At 35.8% G+C, this 20,056-nt stretch overlaps 1 protein-coding gene across 4 annotated transcripts in view; it reads right to left on the minus strand.

Moving 5' to 3' along the window:
• Positions 1-20,056, minus strand: part of GSK3B (glycogen synthase kinase 3 beta) — a 272,442-nt gene that overhangs the window by 87,637 nt on the left and 164,749 nt on the right. For all 4 annotated transcript variants that reach the window (XM_016941724.4, XM_016941721.3, XM_016941720.3 and 1 more), the window contains exons 4-6: positions 13,351-13,461; positions 6,017-6,147; positions 2,677-2,783 (exon numbers count right to left, since the gene is read on the minus strand). In XM_016941724.4, the coding sequence (XP_016797213.1) occupies positions 2,677-2,783; positions 6,017-6,147; positions 13,351-13,461 (349 nt within the window). The remainder of the gene's footprint in view (positions 1-2,676; positions 2,784-6,016; positions 6,148-13,350; positions 13,462-20,056) is intronic.

A 20,056-nucleotide genomic window follows, 5' to 3' on the forward strand; every position in this document is an offset into this window, starting at 1 on the left:
ACGGCCATACTATCACTTTCATTATTAACTTAATGAAATAACATTAATTAATAAATTATCCAACTAGTATAATCATGCTCAGAAGTATTTCAGGAGGATTTTAAATAAGAAAGTAAAAAAAAGTTACTTAGAATTAATTTAAATTCTTAAGGTAAAAGCTATTAGCTTTATGATTCTAACAGTCCAAGGAAGAAAAATAGAATAGTAGGTATATCTTAAATTCTAAAAAGTAGAATTTGAAAAATTCTATACAGGCATACGTCAGAGATGTTGCAGAATTGGTTCCAGACCATAACAATAAGACACAATAAAGCAAGTCTCACCAATTTTCTGGTATCCCAGTGCATATAAAAGGTATGTTCACTCTATACTGTAGTCTATTACTTGTATAATAGAATTGTATAAAAACATAAATGTAATACATTAACTTAAACACACTTTATTACTAAAAAAAAAATGCTAATGATCATCTAAGCCTTCAGTGAGTTGTAATCTTTTTGCTGGCAGAGGGTCTTGCCTTGATGTCGATGGCTGCTTGACTGATCAGGGTGGCAGTTGCTGAACGCTATACGATGTGGCTGGAGTAATTTCTTAAAGTGACAATGAAGTTTGCCACATCAACTGACTCTTCCCTTCATGAAAGATGTTTCTCTAGTAGGAGATGCTCTTTGATAGCATTTTACCCACATTAGAGCCACTTTCAAAATGGGAGTCAGTCCTCTCAACCCCTGCTGCTGCTTTATCAACTACAATTATGTAATATTCTAAATCCTTTGTTGTCATTTCAACAATATTCACAGCGTCTTAACCAGGAGTAGATTCCACCTCAAGAAACCACTTTCTTTGCTCATTCATAAAAGAAGCAACTTGTTTATGTTTCATCATGAGATTGCAGCAGTTCAGTCACATCTTCAGGCTCCACTTCTAATTCTAGTTCTCTTGCTAGTTCCACAACATCTGCAGAGACTTCCTTCACTGAAGTCTAGAATGCCTCAAGGTCATCCATGAGGCTTGGAATCAACTTCTTCCAAAATGTTGTTCATGTTATTGAGTCACAAATGTTCTTAGTGACACCTAGAATGGTGAATCCTTCCCAGAAGATTTAAAATTGACTTTGCCCAGATCCATCAGACTAATCACTATCTAGGGCAGCTATAGCCTTACAAATGTATTTCTCAACCTTTGGGTGACCAGTTGCACTGTCCATAAGCAGTAATATTTTGAAAGAAATACTCTTCTCTGGAGTAGTAGGTCTCAGCAGTGGGCTTCAAATATTCAGTGAACCATGCTATAAACAGATGTGCTATCATCCACTCATTGTTGCTCCATTTATGCAGCACAGGCAGAATACATTTAGCATCATTCTTAAGGGCCCTAGGATTTCTGGAATGGTAAATGAGCACTGGCTTGCACTTAAAAGTCACCAGCTACATTAGGCCCTCACAAGAGAGTCAACCTGTCCTTAGAAGCTTTGAAGCCAGGCAACGACACTTCTCCTCTCTAGAAGAAGTCTCCCATCTCTAGAAAATCTAGAGATGAAAGTCCTAAACGGTATCTTCTTCCAATTCAGTAGAAGGCTATTTGGTCTCCATTAAAACTCTGATGTTTAATGTAGCCACCTTCATCAATGATCTTAGTTAGATCTTCTGGATAACTTGCTGCAGCTTCTACATCAGCACTTGCTGCTTGCCTTGCACTTTTATGGCATGGTGCAGCTTTTTACCCTTAAACCTCATGAAATAACCTCTGCTACCTTCAGATTTTTCTTGTGTAGCTTCCTCACCTCTCTGTCTTCACAGAATTGAAGGGAGTTCAGGCCTTGCTGGGTTAGGCTTTGGCTCAAGTGAATGTTGTGGTTGGTTTGATCTATCCAAACCACTAAAACTTTCCCTGTAACAGCAATAAGGCTGTTTCACTTTCTTATCATTCATCTGTTCATTGGAGTAGCACTTTAATTTCCTTTAAGAACTTTTCCTTTGTGGTCACAACTTGGCTAACTGTGTGGCACAATTTCGATATGCCTTTCTTGCTCAGCTTAATCATTTCTAGCTTTTGATTAAAAGTGAAAAATGTACCTTTCACTTGAACACTTAGAGGCAACTGCAGAGTTATTAATTGGCCTAATTTCAATATTGTTGTCTCTCAGGGAATAGGGAGGCCTGAGGATAGGAAGAGAGATGGGGAATGGCCAGCTGGTGGAATATTCATAACATACACAACACTGATCGATTAAGTTTGCTGTCTTATATTGTTGTGGTTTGTGGCAAACCAAAACAATTACAATAGTAACATCAAAGACCACTGATCATAGATCACCATAGCAGATACAATGAGAATGTTTGAAATGTTGCAATAATTACCAAAATGTGACACAAAGACATGATGACACAAAGACATGAAGTGAACACATGCTCTTATAAAACTAGTGTGGGCAGACTTGCTTGACTCAGGGTTGACACAAACCTTTGAGAGGTTAAAAAAAAAAAAAGCAGTGCCTGGAAAGTATAATAAAATGAGGTATGCCTATACATGTTTGCATCTCAAGCTTTAAGAAAAAAAACATTATGGGATATATCCATCTTTCCATGGAAATAAAAGTACAGATCAGTAATACTAAATTACCAAAATCAAGAAGCAATTAATAATTATGAGCATTATATTCAGATTTGTACTTACCTATACTAGAGGTATAATCAGTGGCTCCAAAGATCAACTCTGGTGCCCTATAGTACCGAGAACAGATATACGAAACATTGGGTTCTCCTCGGACCAGCTGCTTTGCACTAACAGAAAAAAAATAAAAATAAAAAGCAGAAATTCTTTAAATCTAAACCTTAAAGAACCTAGACTGCTACCCTTTCACAGTATCAAATGATTTTATAAGATCCACATCATTTGAATCATATATGAAAAAGAAAATGTAAACTGTAACTATCTCTGACAAAAGAAATTTACAATTTTATCACCTTGCTCTGCAAAAAAGAATAGCAATTTTTAAAGAAAGTGTTTGTCACCTAAGAAGGCACCAAAAGCAAAAAAGGATAAGTGTTGAATTTCTTCTGATCCTCTGTTCCCCAAATTCCACCTCTAAAATACAAAGAAGCAAGGGCAGAAAAGAGGTACCTCCCCCACCAAAAAGCATGACAATGGATTCTAAGAATGAATACTCCTCACCCAATGTATTTCTTTAAAAAGGGTGAGAAACTGGCCACTGTCTTGCATTTTGACTTCTGACTCACGGCGAATATTTCAAGGCTTATAGACTCAATCTATTTTTCCATATCTTGGTCAATTTATTAACCACATAAACATTTATTACCCAATAAATTATAAACAGGCCCTTCAACTTCAGGGCAGAAATGATTCACTGCCTATAAATTCTAACTCTGCTATAGTAAGTTTAATTGCATGTTTCCTTATTCCAATTTTCCTACTAAAATACTTCGTTGCATGTATTTTAAATATGAAGTATAATAAATTACAATTAATTTCTTTTGAGATGTCGCCCAAGATAATCCAAAGACAGAATAAAATAAACTGCTGTAGAAGCCAGCCATTCTGACATACATTAATAATAAAGATAAATAAAGGGACAAAATGCAACAAAATCAAAACAGTAAAACAGTAAGTGCCAAAAAAAAAAAAAGTAAAGGTACTGGAAAATCAGGGTAAAGACAGATGAAAGTAGTCACAAGGATTTCAATGACTGGGATTTCTTTTCTTCCATTTATTTCTAGTCATTGATGACTCTAACCTTAACTTCTTTTTCCTTCATCACTAGTTTTGAAGTTTGTTTTTTAACCCTCTCCCCAAGTACTGACATACAATAACCATTTCATAAATTAATAAATACTAATCCCTGTTTTTAGGCTGCATGAAAATTATGACATTTAGTTTTCAGCATAATTGATAGGAGACTGTTATATCTTCTAAAGGATGCTTTTTAATTAACAAGATAGATGCTAATTATGTTCAGAAAATTCATTACGAGACAAAACGTTAATACCCAAGCTTTGTAGCCTGAAGTTTTTTCACTACCTGATGGAGCTACAAAAACGGAGCAGCCTCTCTTACAGAGGAGACTGGTTTTAACTACTTCCCAATATTGTGATCACATCTAGCTTTTCGTTCCTAAATAGCCCAACTAGTTCTTTAGCTACTTTTTGGCCCCTTTTCATCTAGTAAAAAAATAAGAAGAAAGTAATAGTATTTTGTTCAAATTACCAATCTGATAACGTACAGTCCAAAGTGTTTCCCAAACTCCATCTGACCAAACCAATTTTGTTAAAAACAAAAAAATCAGAGGGTTTATAAAAATGAGCTATCAAACAAGCGAAATCCCTCTTCCAAATTTATCAGAATAAAGCTATTTTATGTCCCAAGAGAATGGGCTGTACCAAGTGTTTTGACACTATATGAGAACAGAAGCTCTTCTAACCTTGGTGTCTCAGTCTGTCCCTACCAAGTCAGTCACTCTCAATGGTGAAGACACCCCATTAACAATAAAACATATCTGATTTGGGCAGTTTTTCCTATAGACAAGTAGCAGTGCTTTGTTTCAAACACCAGGTAAGAGTTTTACTATCTTTCACCCTTTTTAAAAATAGTTCAGGGAACAGAGTCATGGCCTGCAAAGTGATAGGTCATCTGAAATTAGAAAACAGTAAAATGAGGACGGTCTGAAAGAGGACACATTGTGAGACTAAGAAAAATTAACTCATGACAGAACAGATTTACTTATTTTTTAAAGGATCTGTCTCAACAGAAGCCTGTGGAAAACATATCCTATGTTAAACCCCAAATTTAAACTGTGAATTGATGTAAAAGTATTACAAAGGGATAGGAACACAGGTATCAACAAGTGTGGGGCAGTATGTTATCTATAGAGCTATGGTGAAAAGAATCTGTAACAAGGGTGAAAAAATTAAATTGGAGAGAATCCAAATTATGTAAAGATGTCTTAGGGACCATGAGGAGAGAGATTAGGTGATTACACCAGTGAGGAAGTAGCGAGATAACTGCCTGAGTTACATGGGAATGTAGGCTTGACTACATGTTAAAAGGTTAGATCAGAGAGGCACAAAGTACTGAAAACTGAAAATGGAAAGAATAAAGTTGTATTACAAATTCACAGTATATTACCAAGAAATGAGCTTTTAAAAGCAGCAAGTTTGATGAAATTTGCAGGAAAAAGGGTGGAATAAAAGGTTAAATTATAGAGGAAAATGAAGAAAACACTGCATTGTTTTTTATCTCATCCCTGAATTGAGGTTAATTGTGAAGTTAAAAAGATACACAGGAATGTATAATAATCAATATTTTGAAAAAATTTAGTTCTTACTGAAAAAGGAGTATATATACCTAATGTAAATTCAAACAATACTAAAATACAATCAATGAAAAAGTGAGTTTCCCAACTACATTATATTCCCAAAGATCCTTTCTCAGGCAATCAAATATTATGGATTACGTACCATTTCAGAAATAAGCCACACATGTACTTGTGTATATATGTGTGTGTGTACATATATATATATAGTCACACTCTGTATGTTTTTAAAACATAAAAGGTGGCATACAATACACATACTCTTGATCTTGCTTTCTTCATTTAATGTTTCCTAGACATCATTCCCTTTCAGTTCACAGAGAGCTGCCTCATTCTTTTTCATGGTTGCATGTATTACTCTGCATGTACCGTAATTTATTTAGCCATTTTCCTACTAATGGATGCTTATAAACAATGCTATAATAAAAATCCCTATATATACACTGTATTGTAAATATGTATTCCTAAGGAAATAATTCCTAAAAGTTAAATTGTTAAATGAAGGAGTATATACATTTATAATTTTGACAGAAACTAACAAAACTACTCTCACAGCTGCACTAGTTTATACTTCTTGAATAAGAATTACTGTGTTTAGGCTGATATTGCAAAAGGAATATATTTAAAAGAAGATAGTAGGGGGAGGAGGGGAAAAGGGAAGGGGCAGGGAGAGGGACAGTAGCTTACCTTCCAAAGTCACAGAGTTTTAATACAGCAGTATCAGGATCCAACAAGAGGTTCTGCGGTTTAATATCCCGATGGCAGATTCCAAAGGAATGGATATAGGCTAAACTTCGGAACAGCTGATACATATACAACTGGAATAGATAGTAGAAATTAATTAAATACTTCCTATTCTAAACAAATCAGAATCCTTAAGCAGTCAATAAAGTAACAGATTCTCAGAAAAGAACAGGTGAAATGCTATGGATTACTGGCACTCAATCTTCCTTTCACAAGTTTTGTGTCACTTCTGTATTAATTAGCTATTTCTATATGAATTAGCTAAACTGTCATTAACCATATGTACTATTCGCATCATTCTTTAATAACTCAAAAGAAGGAAATTTTACAATGTGCTTTATAACTTTTAATTTTACTAACATCTCACATTACAAGCCTGCTAAGATGGGCTTTTATTTAAAACACAAATGAAAAGCTCAGAGAGGCACCCGAAATCATGAATAATAAGTAACTTTGGGCCAGAAACCAGGTCTCCTGATTTTTAAGTTTATAGTTCTTTCTAGTAGAGCATGCTGCTGAATGTAAACGTATTTCCAAAGTGTGATCTTTAGAATATTCTTCTGAGATGTCAGCCTCCAAGGTGATTGATACAGTGGTCTAGGAAAACTCATGTGAACTGAGAAAATCTGTAATCACTGCTCTATCAAGACATCAATAACCCTGTTAGTAGCATCACCGTTCTTCCTGTTAATATCCTTCAGAAAAAGTATAATTCAAAATGACATTCAAAAACAGATGCCTGACTATTGACATCATCTTTCAAAAGAGAAGACTTTCTCAGTTTTCTTACCAAAAAGATACACTGAGAAACTGGGTCTGCATGGAGTAAAGAATCAGACTCTTGACTGGAGGAGAGAGAAACTTCATGGACGAAGAGAGTATAATTTAAACCTTCTGTTTATCTCAAGGTCAGTGTTCTGATTCACTTTTAAACTTTTCTGGCTGTTTACCTTCTGACCTGTACCCCAAAGTTACACCATGGACAGAATTTTTGAAATGAGTCAAACCAAAGATAATAAATATCTTGGTAAAAAAACAATTAAAAAAAAAGATACTTAAAAGTCTAATGAAGCATTGACAAATGGCACCATCTTTAAAAGCTACTGCTAAGGTTTAGGTTAATTAAAGTTAACATGAAACCTACTTTCCTTCTAAGAAGCATGGTGAAAACTGCAGACAGCTGAATTTTAGTACATCCTTGAAGTTAATGTGAACTATTAGCTGGAAAAGTTTATGTTTTCTTTAAAATGAAGCATGATATAAACTGTACAGATAAGATCTTTTATAAGGTCAGCATTTTGCCAACAAAGTTAAAATTAAGGCATTTAGGTATCCATATAACATTTTTTTAAAAACTTCATAGTTCTATTATTGTACCATCATTCACAGAATCCATTTCTAAGTCCTAAAGCTTACTGTAGGAGTTTAATTCATTACCACTAAAAAGATAACCTCCCATAAGAAACTGAGTTCATAGGCATAAATTTACTAAAAAAAGAGATTTTATTGTGTCAGGGTATTAATGTCTAGGTCTGCAAGAATCAGTGAAAACGAGTTTTCTTTTTTTTTTTGAAAAAAAAAAGCTTAATCGTTTAAATGAGGTTAATTTTAAGATGTCTTTTTACTGTATTCTTTCATCTGAAAGATCTACTCTATCTTCATTGTTTTGAAAAGTTTATCTAGAAAAGTCAAGATAAAGAATGAAATATGCAATATTATATATTTGTTGTTATTTCACTTTGTAAAAGTGTATTTATAAGAAAGCTGAGAGGCTTTCTAGACTAGAATGATAGCAAAAACAAGAACAGAAAAACAACTTATCATGGGCTGGGCACTGTTCTAACTGTTTTATGTGTATTATTTCACTTACTCCTTATAATAACCTTATGTAATAAGTACTAATATTATTACCATTTTAAATATAAAATAACTGAGGCCCAGAGAGATTAAGCAACTTGCTCAATATCACACACACACAATATTCTGTAGTGGTTTGAGTAAGTGCTTCTCTTTCAATTACTATTTATGTATTCTGCCATATTTTATTAAATAAAGGTGTAAAATATAATCATTAAATAGCTTGGTGGAGGCCGGGCGCGGTGGCTCACACCTGTAACCCTAGCACTTTGGGAGACCAAGGCAGGCGGGTTGCCTGAGCTCAGGAGTTCGAGACCACCCTGGGGGCAACATGGTGAAACCCCGTCTCTACTAAAATGCAAAAAATTAGCCGGTCTTGGTGGTGCACGCCTGTAATCCCAGCTCGGAAGGCTGGGGCAGGAGAATTGCTTGGACCCAGGAGATAGAGGTTGCAGTGAACCCAGAATGCACCACTGCACTCCAGCCTGGGCCACAGAGCGAAATTCTCTCTCTCTCTCAGAAAAACAAAAACAAAACAAAACAAAACAAAAGCAGTTTGGTGGCTAAATAAAAGACTAGAATGATTAATTCTTAGAAACTCAAATATAATTAACACACTTTAAAATATAACAGATTTAACATATACTAAGTGCCAAACCAAGAAAAGCATTTCTGCCTATTTGCCTATTTGTTTAGTTAATTCTTGCAACCACTCTAAGATACACATTATCCCTATTTTTACAGAAGATATTGAGGTTCAATGAAAACAATTTTTTTTATTTTTCATTTTATTCAAAGTTGGTACAAAACTGTTAACATTTCCATAAAACAATTACTATGCTTCAGTTACAGGACAAAATATCACAGAAAGGAATGTACTTTGCAGTTGAACACAATTTGAACAGTTAGTTATATTTAACTCAAATCCAATGCCCTCTTCTCTGTGCCATAATATCTGAAGTAATAAAATAATAAAACAATAGAATACATGTTAAAACAAGTAATAACAATTTTGTTTATGATTCAAAAAATGCATCCAACTCTCTTGTGTGATCAGACCCTGTCCTTAAACATGTATTTTCAATTAAAAAAAAATTAAGTTCACAACAATGATTTGCCAGTCATCTGTTTTAGAGTTGCATTTTAAAACCTACTTAAGTTCTGAAATATACTCATCAGAAAAGCAAAGGTGCTCAGTTTTTAACCTGTGTATTACTCATAGAAAATACTCAACTCTCCCAGAAAAAGTGAAAGGCAATTATAAAGAAATGCAGTTGCCATTCTGGTAACATGTATGCCAAACAAGTCCTTATCAGATGATGAGGTACATGAAGGCAAGAGTTACTTGCATTTACTACTTTTATATCGCTCTCACAATCTAACATTTTTCATACAATAGGATTACAATAAAACTATGTAGAATGACTACGTGAAGGAGATCAACTCATAACTCATCAATTCCAGACACTGTTTTTATCTTTTCAGATAAAAGGGATCGATGTCCCCAAAGAATAATGCCCAGAGCCAATAGATCTGGCCTCTGAAAGCACTGTGGTTACATAAAAAAAAAAAAAAAAAAGAAAAGAAAAATCATCCCTTTTCCCACAAGGGGGAGAAAGAAAGGAGTGCTAGATTTCTCTCTGTATGCCAACTTCAGTATGTACAATAATTTTATTTTCTTTTTTAAAATACAGGATGCCAGATATCTAGCTCAACTATTTGCTGGCAAAAATACCGTAAGTGCACAGGGTTGTTCACTATAGCAAAAACCAAAAAAACCACAACAAAAAACAAGAGGAAAACAATATGTGCATTATTGGTCACTGGGTGAATTAACTAGAATATAGCCACATGATGAACTAATATGGTAGCCATAAAGAAGGTGACACACACACACACACACACACACACACACACACACACACACACATATGAAAATATGGACTGATCTCTAGGACATATTTTTAACCGAAAAAAAAAGAGAAAAATGTGTACCTTATGTAACCATTTATATAAAAAGAGTAAGAATAACTGCATGTTTGCTTATTTTAAAAATGGCAGGATAAATTATGAACACTTAAAAAATACTTAACACTGGTAGAGGAAAGGAACAGAGCAGAGGGAACAGAGATAAAAGCTAAACTTCTTTGAACATACCTTGTTTTGTCAATCTTGCTTTGAACTATGTATAAATATTTTATATGAATTTTAAAGTAAATTTTATTTAAAAATTTAGAAAACCACAATCTATAATAAAAGTAAACTGAAACAAACAAATGCTTAATGGAACATCATCACACAGAGAGGAATTATTCAATTTTTTTGAGATGAAGTCTTGCTCTGTCACCCAGGCTGGAGTGCAGTGGCACGATCTTGGCTTACTGCAACCTCCGCTTCACAGGTACAAGTGATTCTCCTACCTCAGCCTCCTGAGTAGCTAGGATTACAGGTGTGCTCCAGGATGCCCAGCCAATTTTTATATTTTTTAGTAGAGGTGGGGTCTCGCCATGTTGGCCAGGCTGGTCTTGAACTCCTGACGACCTCTGGTGATCTGCACACATCAGCCTCCCAAAATGCTGGATTACAGGCATGAGCCAATGTGCCTGACCTCAGTGTTTCTTTAGAACAGAGAAATTTGATTGTTCATCCCTAATGGGATCTAATGGGTAAAACTGAGCTGTGCTTAGATCTTAAATTATTTTTAGCTGGTGGTCCTAGTGTTGGAATTGTTATTCTAAGACGGTTATGTAGGGTGCTGGGTAGAATAAGTTATTAATTATACTACTATCATTGAGAAATGAAATTTTCAATGTAAGAGAAAGGAAATACAAATATAAGATTATTACAGTTAAGTAAAAACTCATCGATTTTATTTGAAAGTATCAGTATGAACTCATGGTGTATTTATTTTTGGAAAAAAAGAAGATGCATTACATCTGAGAAAATTACCCACATATTTCCTAGCTCTGTTCACTAAAAAGACCCAGAAACAATAACCAATCCCGTGACAATTAGCACCTCCAGCATCCAGACTGTGGTCTCTAAATACCACCTCCCACTAAAAGAACAAGGTCTTCTTGAAGAAAAGGTTGATTCTAAGTCTGAGGAAGAAATGTGTAAGATGAACTTGGAATACTTTGTCATGTTAGAAAGCAAGGAAACTGTCAAATATTATTAAGACTCACATAAGATACTTTAAAACAAACAACAAAACACCTCATTCATTGGTACCTATGGAGGATGCTATGGAATTGACTATTATAAATTTTCGTAAATAAAGAAAAGGGATCAAATACATTTCCTGTCTTTTTATATAAACTATATCTCAGGGCACAAATAGTTGATATGGGAAAATCTCTCTTTATGAAACTATTCCAGCTTATAAATTAAGAAGGAATAATAACAGTAGACTATCAACATTTTGTAACCTTTAATGAATTAATGAATTTAGGCAGTGATCATCAATGGCTACTAATGTCAGGAAAAGAAAGACATTATGTTCTTCCTTCAGAAAGCACTCAATACTACAAATGAAGTGGTCCTGACTACCAAAAATATATTTAATTATCAGTTATCTAACCACCAATTTGCAGGAAATATAGATGACAAAAGAACATACTAATTACATTACAGAAATTCAGCAAAATCCAGACCAAGAAAGTACAGGTCAAATGATCTGGTTTCTTTAGCAACAAAGTTCAAGAGAGAGAAAAAGAGAACCTATGGATTAAAAGAAACATTAGAGGCACATCAGCCAATCACAGTATATAAACCTTAACTGAATGCCAATTCAAAAATATAAACTTTAAAAAATTATGTCATAGGCAAATATAAACTGGGTATCTAATGACACTAATGAAATACTATTTATTTTCATAGGTATGACAATGGTAATTTAATTACATTTAAAAAAATAATATCCTGGCCGGGCGTGGTGGCTTGCGCCTGTAATCTCAGTACTTGGGGAGTCCCAGCTGGTGGATCAATTGAGGTCAGGAGTTCAAGACCAGCCCAGCCAACATGATGAAACCACATCTCCACTAAAAACACAAAAATTAGCTGGGCATGGTCGCGTGTGCCTGTAATCCCAGCTACTTGGGAGGCTGAGGCAGGAGAATCGCTTGAACCCAGAGGGTGGAGGTTGCAGTGAGCCGAGATTGTGCCACTGCACTCCAGCCTGGGCAACAGAGTGAAAGGAAGGAAGGAAGGAAGGAAGGAAGGAAGGAAGGAAGGAAGGAAGTAGGTAGGTAGGTAAGGAGGTAGGTAGGTAGGTAGGTAGGTAGGTAGGTAGGTAGGGAAGGAGGGAAGGAAGGAAGGAAGGAAGGAAGGAAGGAAGGAAGGAAGGAAAAATAAAAAAGAACATCCTTATCTATACATAAAGTATATATATACTTTATATATAAATATATGATATACACTACATATAGTATAGTTTATATATAAATATGTAATATACACTGTAGTATATATAGTTTATATATTATATATACAATATATAGTGTATATTATATATACTATATATATATATGACTCCTTGCCAAAGTAATCTAGCTAACAAAAGTACTTGAAGAACTTCTATTATTATTATTATTATTAGCTTATGCAAAATCCATCCAAAGAACTTCTATTATTAATGGTCCTACTTTGGTAACCCTTTTATTATTGTGAAGCTTAAATTTTTAACAAGACTTCAAAAACTCTAACCATAAGACATTCAGAGTCAATGCCATTTTATTTTCTACAGTCATTTCCATAAAGGGTTAAATTTAAAAATTGTATTTAGATATGTGAACTTTCAAACTTAACTACTAGTTTTCACAATGCCATAGTTAATAATTTGTTACTAATAACTAACCACAACTTTAATACAAATTATGCTAGATAAATACCTAGCCATTCTGCCACGAGTTCTAGGAAATAAACAAGATGGCATTGATATTAGATACCAAAAAATAAACAACACCCAATGCATATTTAAAATTGCCAACAGTTTAAGCTGCAGCTACAGATGCTAAAAAATATATAAATGGCATCTGTGAACAAATGAATTTGAACATATTTATAACTATATTTTACAATTTTATATGATATGCTCCTATTTTGGTTTGTGGCACAATAAAGATATCAGAGGTTAAATTAAAATGTACTGTGGCTAGCAGAAATAAAATCTATAAATGTCTGTGAAAAATATTCACTGTAATTTACCAGAATATCTTTACTATCTGAGTTATAAAACTTCAAAAGGTGCACAATTCACATTTTAAAACTGTAAAAGGATTTAACAAATTTCCAACAATACCTACTTTACAGTTTTTCTCCCTGAGTATTAAATACAATAATATAGTTAAAACATAAAAGAGGCTCTCCTTGGTTCATAAAAAATGTTTTCTAAAATGGAAAATTGTTATGTTTTTACATACCTTGACATAAATCACAGGGAGCGTCTGTTTGGCTCGACTATAGTGTCTGGCAACTCTGTATACTGTTTCCGGAACATAGTCCAGCACCAGATTAAGATAGACCTCATCTTTCTGAAAGAGTTTATTAAAAAAACAAAAAACAAAACAGATTAGAAACTGGTCTTTAAATATTCAAATTAGAGTAAATTCTCTAGATATTTACTTATTCGGACTTTTAAAGATTAATGTGTCACTTTTAATTATATAAAATTACTTCAGAATATAACCATAATAATAAAACAAGTCAATCACACCTTTTTACTAATAATTCAATGGGGAAAAATAGTCATTTCAATATTGTTAAGATTCCCAATTACATTTAAACGATTATTTTGGTTACCATGATTTTAGAGGATATCACCTGTCATAAAATATAATATTTTCTAGGCTGATAATCAATGTCCTCATATCCTATTAAGATAAGTATCATGGTGGCAGGGAGAGTACTGAATCTGAAACTAAGAAACATGGATTTCTAGCCCTAGCTCTGCTAGTTGGTGTGTGCAAGTCACTTGCATCTCTAGGCTTCAGTTTCTTCAACTACAATATGAAAAGTCAGACTAAACAGTCCAAAATGTCTCTAACCTACACACACACAAAAAGATCTTATAGTTACCTGATAGTATATAACTGATAGAACAATCACTTGTCTTCTATAATTAACTGAAATTTAAAAAAATAACCTATAAGGCAACGTGTTACCATACTCACAAGCTCATTACAGGTCCTATGCTTAAATATCCATGCTCTGCAGCATAAAGACACCAACTCAACAACACCAGTGGAGAAAAAGAAAGGCATTCTAACTTAAGCACCAAGTAGGAAGGAAGAGCAGGGCACTGCCCTTACCTTGTTCATGTGGCCAGTATCAGGTAAATTGAAGCAGAAAACAAAGTTGAGAGTCACCATGTTCAAGCATAGACTTGGCTACTGAGTGGGAAATACTGTGGATAAACAAACTTTCACAATCTCCCAATTTGAAATAATCTTACCTATCAAACTGAAGTGGAGAATTTCAATTTTCAGCATTTACTGAGCATTTTCCATATTATCAGTGGCCACAGCAGAGGAAATAAAAGTATAAAAGAGATGACATCTAAACTGCGTATAAAAGGAGCATTTCACGCAGAGAGAGAAAACTATATTCAAAACGTAAGGTCATGTAAGAGTAGAGCAGAGATTAGGAAATAGTGAAACATCATGCCATTGACCCTACTACCTTCTCTCTACACTTCACACACTTATGTTCTCCTCTCTTCCCTTCTTAGCCTGCTTAAATTCCATGGTCCATCATTATCCTCTCTAACACGAGAGTTAACAAACAACAGGAATAGTCTGCTGCCTGTTTTTAAAAATAAACTTTTAATGGAACAGAGCTATGCCTATTCAGTTAAGTATTGTCTATGGCTGCTTTTGGACTACAGTGACAGAACTGAGTAATTGTGACAGAGACTAGATAGCCCGCAAAGCCAAAAATATCTAAGAAAAAGCTTGTGGTTTTTCCACAACCCTGGTTGAGTTCAGCTTTCTGCCCAGTCCATGTCTACGACCAAAGAGCTCAACATGGCTGCAAAGAAACCTCTAATTATGCTGACTGGTGTCATGTTCAAGTCATCATCAAAATTTAATTTGTTAGCCAGGTGTGGTGGCTTACGCCTGTAATCCCAGCATTTTGGGAGGCTGAGGCAGGCAGATCGCTTGAGTTCATGAGTTTGAGACCAGCCTGGGCAACATGGCAAAACCCCATCTCTACAAAAAATACAAAAATTAGCCAGGCGTGGTGGTGTGCACCTGTAGTCCCAGTTACTTGGGAGAAGGAGGTGGGAGAATGGCTTCAGCCTGGGAGGCAAAGGTTGCAATAAGCCAAGATCATGCCATGCACTCCAGTCTGGGTGACAGAGCCACACCTTGTCTAAAATCAATTTGTCCAGCAATAATTATACACTTTCCTGGTCCATTCACTTTTCCAGACCACTTAATTTCTTCTTTCCTCCTCTTCAACCTCTAACACTCCTTCTCTAACCTCAGCCTCAACAGATGACCTTGCTTGCATCACTACAAGCACTAACCTACCAGCATCTATCTCCATATACTCTTATTTTACTTCTGTAACTAGAGATAAGCTAACCCAGCTCCTTCCTAAGGCAAACATCACTACATGTTAAAGCAAAAACAAAAATGGTCCTGTACTCAAGGTCATTGCTCCAGAATTTTTTTTGTCTTTCTGCATTAATTATTCCGTGTGGAAACATTACAATCAGCACATAAACTTGCTATATTTCTCCCATCTTAAAAAAAAAAAACTATCTCTAACCACACTAATCACCACCATATTTCTGCCTCCTCTCCTTAAGCTGACTTTCTCCAGTTCCTCTCTCCTCCTATTCTAAAACTTTCTCCAACAGAATTTCACTACCACTATGCCAAAATTATTCCAGATGAACAATATCCTTGTTGCTGAATCCAAAGCCAATTTTCAGTCATCGTGTTACCCTTCTCATCTATTTGACTTGGCACTACCATTTGGAAAAGTCAATCACGTTCCTTTCATTGAAGCACCTTCTTCACTTCATAGGACACTATACTTTTTTGGTTTTCATCCTACCCTACAGACAACTCTTCTTTTCTCCATTTCTGCTTCCTCCTATTCTCCTTGATCTCTTAAAAATTGGAAGATCCCTGGACTTAGTCCTCAGATCTCTTCTGTTCTTTAAACTCACTCCCCCTTGATAATCTCATCCAGTCTAATGACTCAATACTACTATACACTGATTATATATAAATACATACACATATACTAGACCTCTGCCCTTCAACTCCACACTAGTATATCCAACTGTGTATCTGGTATTGCTCTGGCTGAAAATCTTAGAATCATCCTTAATCAACTCCCAGCCCCTTCTCTCTTACACTTCCACACACACACACACACACACCTATACCCACACATACACCCTCATATCCAAATGCCAGGAAATATGAATGGTTCCACCTTTAAAATTTATCTGGATCCAACCACTCATCATCTTCACTGGTAGAACCCTCGTCCAAGCTACTATCACCTTTCACGTGGATTACTGTAATATCTTCCTAAATGGTCTGCTTCTACCCTTATTCCTTTCCAGTCTACTATCAACTAAAATCAAGTCAAGTTAGACTGTATCTCTTCTACTCTACCTCATTGGTCTATAAGGTACTACACACCCATCTCATTATTTCTGTCCTCTATTCTTCTACTCCACTGCTGTCCTCACTGCTTACTTTTCTCTACCCAAGCTACTTCCCTGCTATTTCTTGAACACATATGGTACATTTTCAGATTCAGGGATTCTGTACTTCAGGGCTTCTAGTTCTTTAACCTAGAATGTTCTCCCCCAAGACATGCTCAAAGCTCATTTGTCTCAACTCCTTCAAAATCTTTGGTAAAAGTGTTACCTTCTTAGTATGGCTTTCCTTAATCATTCCATTTAAAATTACAACCCATTCCTCCACCTCCACATTCCCCATCTGCCTTCCCCACTTTATAAATGACTCTTACCATTGTATAACCACATAGTTTATTTCATTTTATCTGCTTCCTCTGACTAGACAAGGCTCCATGATGGCAAAGGCTTTTGTCTGTTTTATTCACTGCTCTATCTCCATGTAGAATAGTGCCTAGCACACAGTAGGTACTCAGTAAATATTTGCTGACTAAATTAAGTGTAGGGGCAATGGGCATTTTAAAAAATGTAGTATTACATATTTCACAATGTATACACATATAAAAATCATGTACACTGTAAATATATACATTTTTATTTTTCAATTATATCAATAAAGCTTGAAGAAAAAAATTAGATTACAAACTGACATGTCTGTTTTAACTCAAACAGTATTATGGAAAATGCGTATGGAGAGGAGACTTGGGAAAGTGAGAATGAATGCAGGGTGAGCAGCTGGAAACCTTCTACAAGAGTCCAAAGGCTGAATCAGGGCATAAGGCAATAGGGACTTTTTTTAAAGCAGGGGGAAGGTAGGGTAGGTATGCCGGCTAGTTGAACATGAGACTAATAGAGAATGCAAGAAACAAAGAGATTGGGATTAATTTAACTGTCTTTAAGCTTGGGCAACCAAATAGGCGATGAGACACAGAAAGCAAAAACAGTAGAAAGGTTTGAAGGAAAAATTATTTGAACTTTTACTTAATGAATCTCAGAACACTTTGAGTAGTTATATTACATAGGTGGTTGCAAACAGAGGTCAAGGCAAAACTCAGGAAGCAAGAGTGGAGTACAGCTTGAGATTCAGGCAATAGCTGAAGCCATGAGAATAGACTTGTTCACCTAAGAAGACCACCCAGAGTTGGAGAGTAAGGAAAGGACTGAGTATGGAATCCTGAAAAACACTAAATTTAAGAAGCAGACAACATAGGGGACTTAGCAAACATGAAGAAAAAACTAAGAGGCAAAAGAAAGCAAGGAAAGATTAGCATCGACGATTCAAAGTGGAAATTTCCATAAGGGTGAGAGGTGAAACTGTGAAGCATTTCAATAGCAGACGAGATGAGGACTAAAAAGAGGTTATTCGATCTATACCCAATATCTTGGTGTATCTTGGTTCAGTGATGCTCTTGGAAAAAGAGGTTTCAGACCATGGTGCCAGTAGCAATCAAGCTTTATTGGGTTCACAAGTGAGCAGGTGGCAGGTGAGGAATAGGAGGTAGTTAATTCAGTTTATTCTCACAAAGTCTCTGGTGATGAAAGTAAGGAGAGAACTGGGAGTTGGTAACTCAAGGGGAGCAAAAGTCAAAGAAACATTGTTGCTGGGCTTTTGTTTGCACTTTTTACTGGCTAAAAGAGACCCAAATTTATTTGTAAGCTAAGTAGACATAGGTAGAATAAAGTTATAAAAAAGGAGGAAAGGCCGGGCTTGGTGGCTCACGCCTGTAATCCCAGCACTTTGGGAGGCAGAGGCGGGCAGATCATGAGGTCAGGAGATCGAGACCATCCTGGCCAACACGGTGAAACCCTGTCTCTACTAAAAATACAAAAAATTAGCCGGGCGTGGTGGCAGGTGCCTGTAGTCCTAGCTACTTGGGAGGCTGAGGCAGAAGAATCGCTTGAACCCAGGAGGCAGACGTTGCAGTAAGCTGAGATCACACCACTGCACTCCAGTCTGGGAGATAGAGCGAGACTCCATATCAAAAAAAAAAAAAAAAAAAAAGAGGGAAAAGGGATAAGAAGCAAGATTCTAGAAAATCAGGAGAAGGAAGAAACAAGGACAAAGACAAACTATATAGCATAGTAATTAAGAAGTAAGATTAGCATGAGTCACATAAAACTATATAGAAGTCCCAATTCTGTTACTAGGAGTTATGTGACTATGAGCAAGTTATTTAACCTAAGCATCAGTTTCCTCATCTGCAATATAGAGCTAATGACAGTATCTATTTTAAAGAACTGTCATGATATTATAAGAAATCATCAATGTGAAATTCTTTAAATACATTACCTAACACACAATAAAGACTCGAGTTTTAGCTATTTTCATCCTCAAAAAAATAGTATCTTTTTTTCTTTAAATCTAATAAGTGATTAGGTATTAGGGAAAAGGAAAGAAATGTAAGCTGAATGAGTTATGTGTGATGATCCTATTTCTTGTAAAGTAAGAGATAAGATGATATGCAAAACTAGGGGTAACAAGAGTAATGCTGAAGGCTAAAAGAAAAAAATGCAGAGATCAATATTCAGAAACAATCAGTTCCCATTGTAAATGAGGTCTAATAAAGAGAACAAATTAACAGAATGCTCAATTGGTGTGAAAAGGATTGCTGTATTAAATAGAATTCAAAGAATGGTGAGTCTCAGGTATTAGAAAGGTCATTAACACAGATGTCAAAACCATTTTTTTAACTATTACTCAATCACAAAGTTTCTTGATTTTAATGATCCATTTTACAAAATTAATCATTATACAATTATGAACAACCTGGAGATGTGTATACCACTACATTCCAATTTACTTCATTTGCTAAACAATCATACTAACAGTTAAGAATATAAAGGCTGAACCAGGCGCAGTGGCTCATGCCTATAATCCCAGCACTGTAGGAGGCCAAGGCAGAAGGATCACTTGAGTCCAGGAGTTCACAACCAGCCTGGGCAACACAGGGAGGCACCATTTCTACAAAAAAACAAAAAATTGGCCAGGCATGGTGGCTCATGCCTGTAATCCCAGCACTTTGGCAGGCCGAGGTGGGCGGATCACCTGAGGTCTGGAGTTCGAGACCAGCCTGACCAACATGGAGAAATCCCATCTCTACTAAAAATACAAAATTAGCCAGGCATGGTGGCGCATGCCTGTAATCCCAGTTACTCTGGACGCTGAGGCAGGAGAATGGCTTGAACCAGGAGGCAGAGGTTGCTGTGAGCTGAGATCGCGCCATTGCACCCCAGTCTGGGCAACAAGAGCGAAACTCTGCCTCAAAAAAAAAAAAATAATAATAATAATAATAATTAGCCAGGCCTGGCAGCGCACGCCTGTGGTCACAGCGACTCGGGAGGCTAAGGTGAGAGGATCACTTGAGCCCCAAAAGTCAAGGCTAGTGAGCCGTGATGGCACCACTGCAACCCAGCCTGGACGACACAGTGAGATTCTGTCTCCTACACACACACACACACACACT

Source organism: Pan troglodytes, chromosome 2 (genome assembly GCF_028858775.2).
Source record: "Pan troglodytes isolate AG18354 chromosome 2, NHGRI_mPanTro3-v2.0_pri, whole genome shotgun sequence".
NCBI lineage: Eukaryota > Metazoa > Chordata > Mammalia > Primates > Hominidae > Pan > Pan troglodytes.